At 48.1% G+C, this 16,658-nt stretch overlaps 7 protein-coding genes across 7 annotated transcripts; 3 read left to right on the forward strand and 4 right to left on the reverse strand.

Annotated features, from left to right (window-relative positions):
* Nucleotides 1–1,726: 1,726 nt before the first annotated feature.
* Pdw03_8732 (Heat shock protein DnaJ) lies at nt 1,727–2,587 on the forward strand (the record flags this gene model as incomplete). The annotated part of the gene is made up of 3 exons (XM_066102049.1): nt 1,727–1,980; nt 2,084–2,492; nt 2,567–2,587. 3 exons carry the CDS (start codon nt 1,727–1,729, stop codon nt 2,585–2,587), a joined length of 684 nt encoding a protein of 227 aa, XP_065957132.1.
* A 566-nt stretch (nt 2,588–3,153) lies between these two features.
* Nucleotides 3,154–4,420, reverse strand: Pdw03_8733 (Outer mitochondrial membrane protein porin; the record flags this gene model as incomplete). Its single annotated transcript, XM_014682449.1, has 6 exons — nt 3,154–3,303; nt 3,372–3,874; nt 4,040–4,070; nt 4,137–4,225; nt 4,281–4,314; nt 4,373–4,420. 6 exons carry the CDS (start codon nt 4,418–4,420, stop codon nt 3,154–3,156), a joined length of 855 nt encoding a protein of 284 aa, XP_014537935.1.
* A 363-nt stretch (nt 4,421–4,783) lies between these two features.
* On the reverse strand, nt 4,784–7,036 carry Pdw03_8734 (Asparagine synthase, glutamine-hydrolyzing; the record flags this gene model as incomplete). The annotated part of the gene is made up of 9 exons (XM_014682450.2): nt 4,784–4,826; nt 4,884–4,988; nt 5,047–6,305; nt 6,371–6,519; nt 6,582–6,617; nt 6,676–6,702; nt 6,774–6,799; nt 6,885–6,935; nt 7,011–7,036. The coding sequence occupies 9 exons, from the start codon at nt 7,034–7,036 to the stop codon at nt 4,784–4,786; spliced, it is 1,722 nt and encodes a 573-aa protein (XP_014537936.2).
* A 1,148-nt stretch (nt 7,037–8,184) lies between these two features.
* Nucleotides 8,185–8,586, forward strand: Pdw03_8735 (uncharacterized protein; the record flags this gene model as incomplete). The annotated part of the gene is made up of 2 exons (XM_066102050.1): nt 8,185–8,239; nt 8,291–8,586. The coding sequence occupies 2 exons, from the start codon at nt 8,185–8,187 to the stop codon at nt 8,584–8,586; spliced, it is 351 nt and encodes a 116-aa protein (XP_065957133.1).
* A 1,830-nt stretch (nt 8,587–10,416) lies between these two features.
* Nucleotides 10,417–11,167, reverse strand: Pdw03_8736 (Ubiquitin-conjugating enzyme/RWD-like; the record flags this gene model as incomplete). Its single annotated transcript, XM_066102051.1, has 4 exons — nt 10,417–10,670; nt 10,786–10,809; nt 10,879–11,039; nt 11,133–11,167. The coding sequence occupies 4 exons, from the start codon at nt 11,165–11,167 to the stop codon at nt 10,417–10,419; spliced, it is 474 nt and encodes a 157-aa protein (XP_065957134.1).
* Nucleotides 11,168–13,504: 2,337 nt separating this feature from the next.
* Nucleotides 13,505–14,227, forward strand: Pdw03_8737 (uncharacterized protein; the record flags this gene model as incomplete). Its single annotated transcript, XM_014682452.1, has 1 exon — nt 13,505–14,227. The coding sequence occupies one exon, from the start codon at nt 13,505–13,507 to the stop codon at nt 14,225–14,227; it is 723 nt and encodes a 240-aa protein (XP_014537938.1).
* Nucleotides 14,228–14,633: 406 nt separating this feature from the next.
* On the reverse strand, nt 14,634–16,476 carry Pdw03_8738 (G-patch DNA repair protein, putative; the record flags this gene model as incomplete). Its single annotated transcript, XM_066102052.1, has 5 exons — nt 14,634–14,732; nt 14,792–14,884; nt 14,940–15,781; nt 15,839–16,246; nt 16,308–16,476. 5 exons carry the CDS (start codon nt 16,474–16,476, stop codon nt 14,634–14,636), a joined length of 1,611 nt encoding a protein of 536 aa, XP_065957135.1.
* Between the last annotated feature and the right edge of the window lie 182 nt (nt 16,477–16,658).

A 16,658-nucleotide genomic window follows, 5' to 3' on the forward strand; every position in this document is an offset into this window, starting at 1 on the left:
TCCAGATTTGCAGCAGCTATTTGCAAGAGGCGTCCTGCCATCTAGGTCGTATTTATTGAGGTTGCAGTAGTTGTGTTCAAGAAAAGGCCTGACAATTGAAATATGTCCCATTTCGACCACCTTGCATAAAGGAATCGCAGCATGTCTGCCCTAATGGTTGTTATTGAAATCGACCTTGTGTTAGAGGAGTAGTTTGATTACTGCAACTTACTCTTCTAAGACTGCGACATTAAGCGCTCTTTTGAAGATGTCTCCTTCTTTTTCTTTTTCTGTTTTTGTTGAATGCAGTGAGGCAAAAATGATTCGACCAGATTGGTGTGTCCGTGCGATGCAGCGATTATTATCAGTTCTTGGCTCTCAAAGGCGAGATCGTCCAGTATCTTTTAGCCACACATCTGCAACGGTTTCAGCGCACTAGTTTCGTTGCAATTTTGGCCGCCCATGCTATCGCTCTTCCAAGTGAGTCTTTGGCGATGGCTCTGTAAAGGCCGCTGTTTGACTAAGCATGGAAGTGGCGACTGACCCGTGTGAATGCAATGAGGTATGGATGCTAGCGAGTACAGACGCATCTATGCAAGCACAAAGCCCCGCGCTATTTTAGACATTACTACTACCAAAGAGGAGTTTTGGATTCAGCTTAGGCGTAAAGATTTTGTCCCGAGTGAGAGTTTGAAAGCACCAAGTATAATTCTGACACATCTACATTTTCGAGAGCAAGAAATTGCCCACGACCGTGAAAATGCAATTCAATCGGTAAATATCTCAAGATAGGAGCTGTTTCAAGGTAGATACCGTTAAATTATCGGGTCTCTTCCACTTAGCATCGTAAGTGCCGTTAAAGATAAATTTAAACGCATGAAATTTGGAAAAGCAATGTGTGGAGGCGCTGAGTGATGTAATGTTTTGAAAAAAGGCCCAGGCAGCTACCTACTCGATGCACTTAGTTTACACTATCAGGCTACATCATACGATTGTTGAATTCATCATGACTCCCTAAGCGCCTGAGGTATACTTCACATATCTTTGACATCGACACTCTCGGTATCTGGACCATCGATGGCACCAGCAAACCAAGCCCGAGTCTCCATTCCTATCATTCCCACTATAATACCACTCATACATCTTATTGCTATGGTGGTGGGTCCCTATAACCAGAGGCTCCAAAAGACAATGCTTGCAGCACACCCTCTCCCATCAACAATTCCACCAGCTACAACGAGATGTGCATCACCGAGCGCAAGCTCATGTAGAGTATTTGCAACCTCTAGAACGAAAAAAAAAACCATTGTTCCATAATGTGTGGAACCTTGGAGTATCTCAAGCTAGCCAAGGAGTATTCTAATTGGATCAAGAAGTCCACCGGAAGGTTTGTGCCCGAGATGCCACAACTAGGATCTCTTATCTAATCTGATCATCAGCTGGAGCTATGTGAATTGGAACTGCCCACGTGCTTGAGTGTAAGTTGTAATAAATCTGGCATTTCAAGGTATAGAAAAGACTGAAACATAGTGATGCTATACTGTGGAAGTTGCCAATATTCAGCAGTGAATATGTGGTAAACTTGTAGGGTCGATCAATTTCGAACCGCAGTGACGCCACTCCAATCTTCACCTCCGATCTTCTTCCGCTTCTCCCTCTCCCTCTTCTTCTTCTGCCCTCACCTGCACCTAAAATCTGATTTCTGTTTTTTTTTTTTCTCGATGTCCCATTCTCTAAGCACACAACAATGCCTCCCTATCGAGTAACATCGATTCTCCTTCTTCCGCGCGCAACCCTCTCTCCCTCCTCTTCAACCTACCGTAGCATCTCAACCCAGCCCCTCCGACCGCAATTATACCCACGCCAACAACAAAATCCACAGCAGTTCTCAAGACCCAAAAGATTTTTCTTTTCAACTAGCAACCCAGCCCGAGCCCGCGAACCAAACTTCTACGAAATTCTCGACGTCCCCAAAACCGCATCAGCAGCGGAGATCAAGAAGTACACTCATGCCCACACCCAATATCTCTCCTCCACCTCCGAACCCCCCAATCTCCAGTCCCATATATTAAAAATGTCTTTCAAATACTTACCAAATGTCTAGACAATTCTACGCCCTCTCAATGCGCCACCATCCAGACCGCAACCGCACAGACCCAGACGCAAGTCAACGCTTCGCCCGCATTTCCGCCGCCTACAATGTTCTGGGCAACGCCTCAAAGCGCGCAGTCTATGACCGCGACCACGGCTTCCATATTACGCAGCACGCCTCCCCAGGGCAAAGCCACAGCCACCAACACCCGATGGGCAGCCACAGCAGCTACGCCGGTTCACGGCCCGCCAGCGGGCTGAGCAAGCGGCGCTCGACATTCCATGGTCCGCCACCCAGTTTCTACGAGCAGGGTGGGTATGGTGCTACGGGGAGACAGGCTCAGGGATGGGCGCCTAGTGGTAGTGGTGGTGCTGGGATGGGGTCGGAGTCCGGGGCTAGCGCTAGCGCTGGAACAAAGCATGTGGATCCGGAGGATTGGGAGGGATTTATTCATCGGAATCCGTTGAATCATTTTAATGCTCGGGGGCATTTCAGGACGCAGGAGGCGGAGGATAGGAGGAGGGGGGAGAGGAGGAGGAGGGGGGGGGCTGGGAGAACTGATGAGGATCGGGTTGGCCGTGAGCCCGAGGTTGATTGGACCGTTTCAAGATTCTTTCTTTGTTCTGGATGTTTGATTGTTATGCTTGTTGTCGTAGAATTTTGGCGGTCGGTTCCCAAGGTCGTTGATGGGAGGAAGACGAGGAAGCAGAGGTAGACTTCGTCTCCTTGACGGAGTTTACATACAACCCTGGATACATATGATCTCTTGGCGTAATCAGTTCAAGGACATTGCTGGTTGATGCATTCCTACTCTTGCATGACTACGAGGATCTCTCGTGGTGCTATAGATTGTGTGAATCGATCGAATTGATCAACAAAGGAAACAGTTGGACATGATATACAAAGGGTGACGGAGCGAAAAAGATCTACGACACACATGGATATTATCTTGGAACCCCCGTCATAATAATCGTTCTGGTGAATCAGCAAGACAAGTGAACTGATAACTGAAGTTTACATAAATCTTCTCAAAAAATGGTAGGTCATTTGTCAGGCTCCTGCAAGGCGTGGGATACAGACGCTTAAGCCTCGAAGGTGAAGCTGGCGCCGACCTTGTGGGCAGCCTGGTTCAGGTTCTGGGTATCGAAGGAGGCACCGAGGCCGAGAGTGACACCAGGGCGGAGGAGAACGTTGTAAGCCAGAGCGGCAATACCACGGTCGTTGATCTTAGCCTATTTTTGCGAGAGAATTGCGCGATTAGTCGTGATTCACAACAGCGATATCAACACATTAAACGAACCTTGGCGAAGGAAGAGGGGTCCAGGCGGTACTTGCTGGCGACCTCGAGGCCGACGGCGTTGCCAGACTTGGAGTCCCAAGAAGCCTTAGCACCGGCTTCAACCTGAGCGTTGACGCGGTGGTAGTAGCTGGCGGAGAAGAGGGACAGGTTGTTGCTGGCGGTGATGGCAGCGGAGTACTGAGCAACGCTGTAACCGACGGCAGCGGAGTACTTGGTGATGGCGGCCTTGTTGACGTCGTAGCCACCCTCAGCACCGACGAGGAAGCCCTCGTGGCCGAGAACGGCGTCGAAGTTGGCCGAGGGGCCGTTGAGGAGATCGAAGAAGGCACGGGCGTTCAGGTTGGGCTGCTTGAAGTACAGGTTGAGCTTGGCACCCTTGGACTGCTTAGCGGGCTGGTACTGGGTCAGGATCTCAGCCTTGAGGCCCTTGGCAATATTGTTGTCGAGCTCGAGCTTGGTGTCGAGAGCGTTGGCGGTAGTCCAAGCCTGGGTGAGGGTGAGGCCTGGTCGGAGTGAGCATATTAGCCTGATCCTGTGTATCTTCGCGTCCGAAAAAATGATTACATTCCCCCAGCGCGCTATTGGAATACCGCAGCCGAACATCAACGGCATAAGACGGGCTTTGTGCGCGCTGGGATCGGGAGGTTTTTTGTGGAAGGGGCTTTTACCAGTGGGCGCATCAACGTATTTGGCTTCGAGCTATAGGCGCACCAGTTAGCAATATGCAAAGTTGAGTAGCGGGCTGGAGTTTATATTTTAACGAACCTGACCAGCAATAGGGCCCTCGTGAGCAGACTTGCCCTTGACGGTGAAGGTGACACCGTTGGGGGCCTTAGACTTAACCTCAAGGTTGGCTAGAAGCTTTTAATTAGCTATTGAATCTCCAATCCGTGGAATGGATAAACAAACCGGCAGCGCCGTGGTAGAAATCCTTGTTCAGAAGCTATGGAGGTGAAGTATTAGTCAAGGTTACGATTTTTGTTCCCAACTGTTGTGCGTACATCATTGGTCGCCTTGGCGATGTCGGAGAAAGCAGCGGGGGCAGACATTTTGACGAGAGAAGTCTAATTAGAGATGGAGGAGGAAGAAGTGGTTCTAAGAAGAGATGGAGAGAAAGGAAGGGAAAGAATAGTTGTGATGATGTTGGGGGAACCTAGGGGCTTAGCACGGGTTGGTGGGAGGGCGGTGATTGGCGGTTGCCCGGCTGCCGGGAAAGCCCGCCGACGATGTTTGGGCAGGGCTGGTCACGTGTTTATGAAAATACATGAGAGAAACATTGAGATCCTAATGTTATGCCGACTGTATACCAAAAGGGTATATATACAATCTAATCCGGTGCAAATATCCCCAAATCAAATGCTAAATCAGAAAAAAAAATTCACATCCCTTTTGTTTATATGCTCTCAGAATTTTTACTCCGACTTGTCATACTTCTGGTTGTGGATGGCGATGGCTCTGCAGAGGATGGTTAGAGAAAATGAACGAAAAACAAGGGGGGAAAAGGTTATTCACCTTCCACTGGGGTCAGTCTGCTTGGACCAGGTAGGGGTCCAGCGCTCGACAGTGCCAGCACAGTAGGGAGGGAAGTGCTCATCAAACATGGTGCGGTACCAGTATCTGTATCCCAGGTTAGTTACTAACGGTGCGGTCAAATGGACAAAAGTGGGAAACATACGCCTCCTTGGTGTCGGGAACATCAGAACCCCACTCGGGCTTGGGGTTCTTCATCATCTCGTCAGTGACCTGGCGCTCGGCCTCATCCTTCAGGCCGTCAATCCAGCTGTAGCCAACGCCATCGCTGAACTGCTCCTTCTGACGCCAGAGGATCTTGTCGGGCAAATAGGCAGCGGTTTCGGGCTCGTCGGTAGTGTCAAAGGCCTTGCGCAGCATGTGCTTCTCGATACGCTCGGGGGTGATCATCTTGTCTTGGGGATCGACACCCATGCAGGTCTCGAGGAACTCCTTGTCGAGGAAAGGCACACGGGCCTCAAGACCCCATGCGGAGGTGGACTTGTTGGCACGAAGGCAGTCAGCCAAATGCAAGTTCTTGACACGGCGGACAGTCTCCTTGTGGAGCTCCTCCTTGTTGGGAGCAGCGTGGAAGTAGAGGTAGCCACCGAAGATCTCGTCGGAACCCTCGCCACTCAGGACCATCTTGACACCCATAGCTTTGATCTTACGGGAGAGCAAGTACATGGGAGTAGAGGCGCGGATGGTGGTCACATCGTAGGTCTCGAGGTGGTAGATCACGTCAGAGAGGGCATCGAGACCCTCCTCAACAGTGAAAGTGAAGGGGTGGTGCTTGGTGCCGAGGAACTTGGCAACCTCAATGGCAGCGGCGGTATCAGGGGCACCGGGGAGACCGATGGAGAATGAGTGCAGCTGCTGGAAGGTGGTGACGGTCGACAGCTCGTTGTCGTCATCAATGCCAACCAATTCACCATCCGCGTTCAAGTTCCGGGGCGCGTTGCGGGCAGCTTCGGCCATGCGGAGGGTCTCGCGCTGGGCGATAGACGCGACCAAGCTGGAGTCTAGACCACCAGACAGCAAAACACCGTAGGGCACCTCGGCCATGAGACGCTTGCGGACGGCCTTCTCCAGGCTGTGGCGAATCACCTTGTAGTCAACAGGGGTCGAAGGAACGTTGGCGGGGTTCCACCACTTGGGTTCGAAGTAGCGGGTCAGGGTGTCGGTGTTGGAATCATAGATGTGGCCAGGGGGGAAGGCAATGATGTCGTCACAGACGGGGTGCAGGCATTTAAGCTCAGAGGCAAAGTAGACGGCGCCAGGAGTCGATGAGGACCGACCAAGGTAGAAGCTGGTGACACCAATGGGGTCACGAGCAGCAACAACACGGTCCTGCTTCTTATCCCAAAGAACCCAAGAGAACATGCCATCAAGGTGCTTGGGGGCATCAAGGCCGTACTCCTCATACTAGCACATGTGTACATCAGCATCTCAACTCTAACTCCATTTCTGGAATATCTGGCGTGACGTACCAAAGGGATGATAACTTCGCAATCAGAGTGCGTCTTGAAGTTGTACTTGTGGTGAAGGTTCTTGCGAATGAGGCGGTGGTTGTAGATTTCACCGTTGACGGCGAGGGCGAGGGTGCTATCATCGTTGACGAGGGGCTGGGCACCGGAGTCTAAGAAGAAGTTGTTAATGAATCGACCTTCATATTGTTGTTCCTTCACAGGGGTTACATACCAATACCGACGATGCTCAGACGCTCGTGCGCCAGAACTATGAATCACGCGTTAGCACACCACGCCGACCCCAAGGTAATTGAATGTCAACTCACTAGTGCTCTGAGCGCAGAAGTTTCCACCTGTTAGAGAGCTTGTGTTAACCCTGTGATCCCTACGTACATCGCGCATTGTAACTCGGGCTGTGACTCACTCCAATCGGGACCACGATGACGCACACTATGATCAGGACACAAGTCAGTGATAATTGTATAGATAGTTAATTGCAGGTTGTAGCAATTGAAGAAGGAATGGAGATACTCACGCCTTGGCCATGCGTAAAGCCGTAGGCTTGAACTTTTGAACATCGGGATGACTATAGAGCTCTAGTTAGTATTCTCCAAATTGACATCCCACCAGACGCGGGGAGTTAGGGTAGCACACGACGCACTGGTGGCACGCGAAAATTCCACACATGATAGGCAATTGGGAAAGGTGGTTAGAGATGAAGATCAGTTCGGGGGAGAGAGAAGAAAGGAATGGAGTAGAATTGACTAATCGTCCGGGTTATATGGGGAACCATAGAACGGCGGTTTTTTTCAAATTTGTCCCGGTGCCCTCCCGGCGGGGCGAAGGGCGATGTCGGCCAAGTCTTTGAGTCACCGATAAGATAACAGCCCCTGGATAGCCCAGTTACCACCGATTGTAACCACAACATATAGATTTAGGAATTTCCTACTATCCTTAGATATGTGACTATACTAGCGGGTTCCCGAGTTTCTTTTTTCGGGTCATACTGCTATTGGTCTATCTCAGCCTGACAGGGGATCACTGAAGAGTGGGCTGAGTCAATTTCACGTGATGGTCACATCCCCCCCCCCCCCCCCACTGTGGTCCCTAGAGGATCTTAGGGCCTAATATACATACCGCTCCACAATCGGACGTTCCTTTTTTTCTATGATCTTTTGGCTTAGCGGTTAGCTGGTCCTGTGTAATCTCTCAGGGGCTAGTTGGTTAGTTAGCGGTCTGAGTTGAGCACAGGATTACATCACCATTGAATTAGATAACCCTCGCCAAGCCATGAAGTGTACCGTCATGTCCGTTCAACGCAACTCAAAATCAATGACAAAATGTAGATTTGTAGCCAAGGATTTCAGAATGCTGCTGTGTTAATCGCCAGCTCAACTCCTCCTACAAGCATGTCTGTCTATTGCTTCCAAGAGCACGGTTGAAGATCATCAAACCAAGATGTGTAGTCCCATTCGGGAACAAGGTGTTCCTCGTATTGCTTTCCCGACCATCAGCAAGAAATCTCCAAGAACTATTCCCGTCTAACGACAATTAGACAAGTCGGTTCTCATGAGAAAGGGAGGAGCTACTCCAGGCGAGATTCCACCCATTTCAATGTTACGATCATAAAAATTCAGGTGAGACCCGGAAGGATTAGATCGGTTCAAAAGACTTTTGAATCTATCTTCTAACTTCTTTGTTTGAGCCCGAGGAACAGAGTAAGATTGGAAAGTCACGTCCTATCCGTACAGGCCAGCAAGTTGCTAGGTCTTCACCATCATCTGTGATTCGTACGAGTATTCCAATTCTTTATTTGGCATATTCCTACAGAGAAAATGGAAATGGATGGAGTAAAGGAGAAAAAAGGAGCAAAATGGCTTGAGGATCTTGGTATGTTTTCTTATATTATGATACATCTCTTCTAACCCTTTGAATTTATAGGCTATTTTGCCCACGATATCCGCCCTCGTACGATAAAACATTTCTATGACTTCATCACCCGAGACCTCCTTCCTGCGATCCCTAATAGCCTTGATATCTATGAGCGTGATTTTGATGATCAATTCCACCTTGCCCGTGAAATTAGAAAGAAGCATCAACCGATGCTAATCACAGAGTCTGCTAACCGTGAGCAAAATACCAAAGACCTATTGGAGCAATTCTATAAAGTCGGCCAGGAGAATCAGATCATTATTGTTATTACCCGAAAGGAGCCAACGGATATAGGATTGGAGTAGGAATCTATCTCTCGTACGATCCTAGATATAGCCATCAAAGAGGAGGAAGAGGCCAAACTTCTATAAGTAGTTATGAACTTATAATCCGAGATATTAAATCAAATAGATCTATAGAGAGAAGAGCCTGTTGATCGTACGACTGGGGGTGATAAGGATAAAGCATAGGATATTGATATAGAGAGAGGGGTAGAATCAAGTTTATCACTAGATATAGGATTTAAGCGAAGACGGTCTGATTCTGCTAAGTTATCTAATGATAGCGCTCCTATACATCGTACGAGGAGGTATACTATGTAGGTTAAGTAGGAAAGTGTTACGCACTGCCTAACTGGTCACAGTTATGTTAGAAGCTTTCCTGATTATACTTGCCTGTGCTGATCCTCCAACGTCAACGATCTGCCTCTCAACCGAGCTGTTGCTACGCACAGTCTTATTCTAGCCTAAATCCTTTTGAGGGCATCGAGGAACGATGCCAGGTAGAGCGCCGAGTAGATCTATACCGCGGTATTGGTCTGCTCGTAGGTGTTGTCAAGTGATTATATAGTTAACGAGTCAACATGGTCCAAAGGTAAACACAAGTAACAATGTATGATTGAAGACGAAGAACTAAACTAAGTACATGAGGGAGTGTCCTTATATATCCTTCGTTCCTACTCCCTGAGATATACTTAGACTTCCGCAAAGCTCGAAAAGCTCCAAAAGCCCGAAACCCGACCCGACTCGACCCTCAAAAGGGTCGGGTTTCGGGCTTTTCGAGCTCTGCGGAAGTCTAATAATACCTCTATAGGGTCAGTTAGCGATTAGAACCGAATCCCGTCCTATCGAGATCGATGATGATGGCCCTGAGGTCATTGAACTTGACTAAGTATGCTTTCTTTTTCCCCCCCCTAATATGATACCCTCCCTAGTCGTACGGGGCCTGTGTACGACACCTGAGCAAAGCTTGCACCTTTACGTAGTGTTTAGGATAAGTAACCATTAGGTGAAACCAAGTAAGCCAAAAAAAGTTGATAGAAATAGATCTATGGTGTAACTATACTATGTAATTTTCTAGTATTGTATGGTTCCATTAGCGGCGATTTGTAAGTTTCTGCATGGCACAAACTCCATTGTCAAATTTGGTCCAAATCGGCTGCCGTAGTACTATTTGGGTTCTTTGCATCAAATACCGCGAAGAGGCCGCGCCGAGTTGTGCTTATTTACGGCTGGTCCCGACCGCGGGAGAACCCGATGGTTGATACCTTCGACTACATAGCTCTAGCTGAATTGGTAGACATGACGCGGTGTTTAGTACACGACCCTACAATTTTAAGATTCGGAATAAAGAAAGGGTTATCGACTTCGCTTTGGGTCACAAGGTAACCAAACTGGTGTCTTGTGACTAGATATTGCAAGTTGCTGCAGCTTCGCAACAAACCCGCCATAGGCTCACTCCATCAGCGCAGAGATACACGGATGTTGGGTTGACTGCCCAGATGATTTTACTTATGCAGAGGACCAAAAGATCCCTGGACAACATCCATTTTCTTCTACGAGAGTCATCTTGTACTCAATACATGACAAGCCTAGGCATCCCGGCAAAGAGCATGTGTGTGGTATCATTGTTTCCGAGTGACCCTAATCCCAGAGAACGCCATCCATTGGGATATGTAGAAACGCCATGCTCGTGAATAGAAAAGAAAAACTTGCTCCTTTCGTTAAACAATAAATGCATAATCTTCCCTCAATCTCCCCGGTATCAAATGCTGAAAGAGAAAAAAAAAATTAGACCCATGCAGCGCCATCGCTGTTTACGCTTGGGTAACTCAAATGCCTGATTGGGCTGGTTTCCTAGTTGGGCTGATTTTCCTTGACAACCATGCGGACCCTGCGTTCGTATTGGGGGCGGTCCTTCTTAAAGAGGTTGTAGGCCTCAGCCTGCGCAGGTGACTCGGGGTTTGGGTCATCCAGGAGATCTTGGATGCCAAGCAAGAGTTGCTTAATAGTGATTGCAGGTCGCCAACCCTCCTCCTCATTCAGAATTGACAGGCAGACCGTCCCGGAAGGATAAACATTTGGGTGGAAAAGTGCCGGCGTGAATTTGCCTGAATAATTCTTGTATTAGTGGTTTGCTGTCACAATAAACCATGGTGATAGCTCCCAGCAGAAGCTCTCTGCCGGCGAGCGAGCACAGGCGAATATCACAGAGGAGAGACGTACATTTAGGAGGTTTGGTAGGATATTCTAATAGTGGGAAAGTATCTCGATTATTATATTGATCTTCGGCACTCGGGAATGTATTGCACCACTTACCATCGGGGAAAATCAGGTCGATTTTAAAAAGTCCACCTTCCCAGAGAGTGTTAGCCTTCCCTGGAATAGCACATTCCCAGTTCTTCAGGTCCAGGCCACCCTGCGGGGCACGTTTCGGCTTTGCGACAAAGCCAAATGGGTGATCGCGACGCCATTGCTTTCTAGGAAATCCATCGATATTAGTTCGGGGCAAGGGCGTGGTGCAAGTGATACGCAGATTCGCCGGATCCGCTAGACAAAAAATTCCTGCTTACCGCTCTTCTTGTAGACGGTTCTGGCACAACGACATCTTGGGCGGCGTTGAGCGGGTGAGTAGTTGACTCGTGGTGAGAGAATATCAAGCAGCCGAAAGATGCAACTTGATTTCCAATAGGGTGTAGAGCACGATGGGTTGTTGAGTTATGGGCAGTGAGAGAGGGAAAAAGAGGTGAGGAGATGAGCGGAAGATTTTAAAGGTGGCAATCGTCAAAGCCGGGGAGGTGATAGCAATCGACCTCCCCACGCTAACAATGAGTTTGCTTATGTAACACATGTCGGGCCTGGCCTTGCCTAGGAACCTCCCGACGAGCCTCACTTGGTAATGTCAGGCATAAATCATAATATCAACTGGTTCGGTGTGATTTTATGTTTTGCTGTATTATTTGATGTGAAACGAAATACAGCATACTTTTCCATTAGACCATAACAAAAACCAAGGTTTCTTTTTATGGCCTAGGGGGGCCATATGTGAGGTTCTGACATTTGAAACTAGAGATTTTGCCAATTTTGTCCGACTCTCGCTTGATATGACAGCAGTTCCAGGCACATAGGGCTACGTGTCAAACCTCAAATATGGCCCCCTAGGCCATAAAAAGGAACCTTGGTTTTTGTTATGGTCTAGTGGAAAAGTACGCTGTATTTCGTTCAACACTACGCACTTACACTTTTTAGCAACTTGATTGTTACAAGCTAATGTTACTTATACGAGCTCATCCAAACAAACAACAAATGAGCACGATTCTTAATTTACCGCTCTTGTTCTGTACCATGAGTTGCATAGAGGAAATTGAGGGCATACGGGTGCATAGGCCTTGACAGGTGCTATAGTACCAGAAAGATCTCGGTGCTGTTACATGGTGCCACAGAATGTCTTTCTTCGATATGTTAGAGCACTTCATAGACTTTGTCATTTGACACATTTTGTTATTAAGAAGATGCCAGCTAATTTCTTGCGGATGCTGTTAAGGCTGGTGTTATTCCCATGAATGTGAATAGCTTGCCGAATGTTTCACAAGTTTGTCTTTTGGTCGATTTAGCAGATTTGAAAGAATAGTATGATATAACCCAGAACTAGATACTGAACAAATCCTTGGCTATTTAAACAAGTTAGGCCTTTCTCCGCCTTTTCGTGCCGTCCATCTATGAAACTGAGAAGGGGGACAAAATATCTAAAAAAAAGACCGCCCAAAAGACAAACAAAAACAAATTGCAGGGCCACACAAGCGGCCCGTTATTCTTTCATGAGTTCTTCGGGTGGCTTATAACCAGTGTGGGCGCTTGAATACATGTACATGCTGGCAAGAACTGTATGGACAAGCAGAAGGATACCTGCCCTGATTATGTTGGGCTACGTACTATTTCAGCACATCCTTATGACTATTATGAGGAACATGTGTTCTCTGGAAAGCTTTTGTTTAACGAGGAGATAAATAAGGTCTACTTGAGACATCCACCTATTTATGCTTCAATATTTCGGAATTCCATTCCGTCATCATCATCCAATCGAGATCAGCTACCACCTGCGGACTCCTGGACCCTTATTCGCTCTCATAATTAAAAATCTTACTTATTGAAATCAGCTCACTGTTTCGTTCTGGGCTATTTGATACGGGTGTTTCAAGCGGCTAGCAATTTCTAACTCGACGTAAAGCTCTGCTACCGTTGAATACAAATTCTCTCTATCTAAACAGAAATTGTAAATGGAAAATAACCTATATGGAATGTGTAGGCTAAGCTTGATTTGGGAAAGCGCGGAGACACATGGATGTAGTGATATTGTCCATGGCTTATACCTATATTTATGTTTCCTATTAAATTATAGTCAGTCAAAATGTACGGCTATTTAGTTGATGATGTCTATCCGGATATTCATAGAGTAGCAAGCTATGGAATTCAAATCAATCCTATCTGATCCTACCTGGTCTATGGACTATTCCACTCTCTGTACAATTTTTGATTCGTTTCCTTTTTTAAAAGACCACAAAATGTAGACAGAAACATCCCACTTACGGTCTTCATCTACACAATCATGAAACAAAGACATTCATATACTCTCCATGGTAACAAAGAGGGTCTATCATGCCTTCCATAATGGACAATAGCTATCACAGATGACCGAGAGGAGGTGATCCAGCAAAGCGTTTTCTTTATTCGAACCCCAAATTCATCTTCGACAAAGGCTTTCTTCAACAACAAATGTTGTCGGCAGATGCCAACACACTTACAATCTGGTCCGAGGGATATAAAGGAAGATCTGCCCGTTTCGACTTTTATGTCCATCCCACCCACACTCACCAACCCTTAGCCAAACCCCCATCACCGATATCGACAAATAAAATCTTAAAGCTCCATTATATCATCTATCATCATGTGTCATTCAATTATCTGGTACTATGCCATGTGTCAGCACCAAGATCTGGGTGCAAGCTACCAAATCGCGTGCCACAGAGCCTTCAGAACGGGCAACGAGTGCACCGAAGAGCAGCACAGTACAATCTACCTCTCGCTTATAGGGAAGTGTCTACAATGCAAGCTTGAGCAGTTGATCTTACGCTATTCTGTCTTCCGTGAATGGCGCAGAGAAGACCTTCTGGCTGCACTCAACGATGCATTCAGATGTAGCAACGAAGACGGCTGGACAATCGATGACAGCGACGCCGAGGAACTTGATATAGAGACGTGGGTCCCCCAGTCTCCCAGGTCTTTCGCTGACCGAATTGAGAACCGGGAGACCCGGGCATCCTTCCACAGGGGCCCGGCACGCATGCCGACTCTAGTGCAACATTCCTCGCTTCATGTTTCTTCTGTCGCTTTGGTTGGTTATACTGATAATTACGCAGACGATGAAGAGGAGTATGTCTACGAGCCTTTGCCGGAACCTCGGCCCCAGATGCGCCGGAGCTCGCGCTCTTGGATTCCTCTTCCTACTAGGTTGGTGCGCAACCAGCAGAATCCTACATATCTGGCATTTATCAGTGATGACGATGTGTCGGATACAGAGTCCTTGCTCGGCACTTCTAGGCCGAAGGAGGATCCTCCGACTTGGCGTTCCTGGATACCCCTCCCTGTTAAGAAAGTGTCGGGGCAATAGATCGATGAATTAGAGTGGTGGGACACTAGACTTTGGTCAGATTTTTTGAAGTTTCGTAGGGGATTGGATGATTTGCTATTGAGATACTCCATAGTCTACATCTTGATTTACTTTTAGAGGTAGTCTTAGAGAAAATTGCAATGAAACTTCACTAGAGCCACATCAAATGAATCGAGCAATATCATTAACATAGTAAAGTACACAAAAGGGTATGAACATAAGCAATTCGCCATGTGAACCCCCGGTCAAACTCCTCAGTCGAAAAAAACCGTCTTTTGATTTTGCTGCCATTGAGTAACTGGCTTTCGGGCACATTAACAGCTGTATGTTCATGCAATAGTTGAGAATGCACAAATTAACAAACGGTTGTGTCAAAGCGTCCATTTAAGGGCATAAGCATGGGCAACTAGTCCGTGTAAATCCCCTGGTCGAACTTCTCGAGATCAAAAAATCGTGCAACAATTGTGTTGCCGTTGAAAATCCGGCCTTCGAGCGCATTCACGGCCTATCAGATGTGCATCCGTCAGTAATGCACAACCTCACATTTGAATCTCAAAAGCTTACCCGTAGACCAGACAAGGGATGTTTAAATTTGATAAAGACCGGGACTGGGGTTCCGACATCGCGAGCGATGAAGACTCGCTCCACGGGTCCATACTATGAGCCCCTCAAGTTAGCAAAAGTCCAAGCCGATCGACGAACGAAAACATACCTTGTCACCACACTCCTGTCCAATCTCCTGCATCAAGCCGCCATTTTCACCCCTCTCCATCTCAGCATCCAGGTCCATTCCATCCAGCATGCCCAATAATTTGACCACTTCGCTCATGGGACCAAACTTGCTGGTTTCATATTCACCCTTGTTGTTGCTTCCAATGATCTTACCTCGTCCAGCAGGTGTGACAAAGCCACCACCCTCTGAGTCGGGTCGCCTCTTTCGCTTCTCAAGCTTGACTTGCAGCGGCTTCACCATACCAGAACCAGTAGCGCCGAGCCCAGATCCCTCCTTCCAGCCCCACTTGTGAAGCATTCGTGAGCCGAATTCTGCTTGGCCGGGAAGAAGGGATCGTGATTCTTCCTTATCCGTCGGTTGCTCTTGGGCCAGTATGGCTTCAAGTTCGCCTTCGGAGGCTGGGATGTCTTCTGGGGGTGGCGGAAGAGCGTATCGGACTGGTGCGCGGGAGATCGTTGCGGAGCTGGGTTGGAAGGCATCAAGAGGGCGAGGTGGTGGTGGAGGAGGAGGAGGAGGAGGAGGAGGAGGAGGCGGCGGTATGGCTTGTCCCGATGGTGTGTTCTCAGCTCTCTGGAAGCGGTGCATATACGCGTCTTCGCCAGTGCGGTCATCGGGAATTTGGGTGGGATGTTCAGTGCGGGATGGAGGTGAGGTAGGGAGTTGGGCCTGAGCGGTAATGGAACTGTTGTCGAAGCGTTGTCCTAATGCTGCCCGGCGAGCAAATGCATCGTCACCGGATGGGTCATTGGGGATAGAAGCTGATGGTGGCACATCGTTAAGATTTGGCGGCGGCGCAAAGTTACTTGGAGGAGCAAATTGTCCTAGTGATTTTGATTCAGTCTGGATGTCCTCATTAACCGCAAAAGACCCAAACATACGCTTGTTTGGCCGATCATAATCCTCGCTGTCGGAATATCTGCTGGGTGAGCGCTTCCTGACATGCGCATATAAGGCATCCTTCCACTCGCGAATTTCCCCGATTGTCTCATCACTATGGCGGTATTCTGCGCAATTGGTTGGTCGAGAAGGGTCGTAGATGTCTTCCCAGTTTTGGACGACATGGATTTCAAAGTTCTTCTTGCGCTTCTTTCTTCCACCGCGCTGTCGCTTCTCGCGCGCGTACTCATAATCATCATCTTCCACAGCGGTCCAATCAGCCAAAGTGCTCTTTGTCGGTACCGAAGGGTTAGCTGAGGGCTGTGGCACTGCCTTGGGTAATGTATGTTTCGGTTTAGGCTTCTGAGCTGAGAGCTGTGGTCTTTTGGGGGGTTGAAACCGAAGAGAAGCTGTGGAAAAACATAACAAATTAGTGATGTTCCAAGTATCCAACAAGTCAAGCTCAGATACCAGGATTCAGTCGTTGCTTTTTAGCCGTGTCATCGGGTGGAGGTTCGGTCTCCGGCTGTTTAAAAACAACAGGGGCACGGGAGATGCTGCCAGGCGTATCGGTAGAGGGATTTAGTAAATTGGCATACAGTGACATTCCTCCTTTGGGAGGAGTGGGATCAGAAGCCATAACTGTTGTTATGGTGAGGATGTGTCGACGGCCTGAGAACGTCGGCACCGGCGATAAGGCTGCTTTCATTTAGCACCCCGGCTACCGCTCAACTCTCCGCTTCCATCATTTATCGTCACCTCGACCGTCACTTTGACATTTCCTGCGTCTTTCGCATATAAGAGCGGGGCCTCCCAATTTTA

The sequence above is a fragment of the Penicillium digitatum genome, chromosome 3 (assembly GCF_016767815.1).
Source record: "Penicillium digitatum chromosome 3, complete sequence".
NCBI lineage: Eukaryota > Fungi > Ascomycota > Eurotiomycetes > Eurotiales > Aspergillaceae > Penicillium > Penicillium digitatum.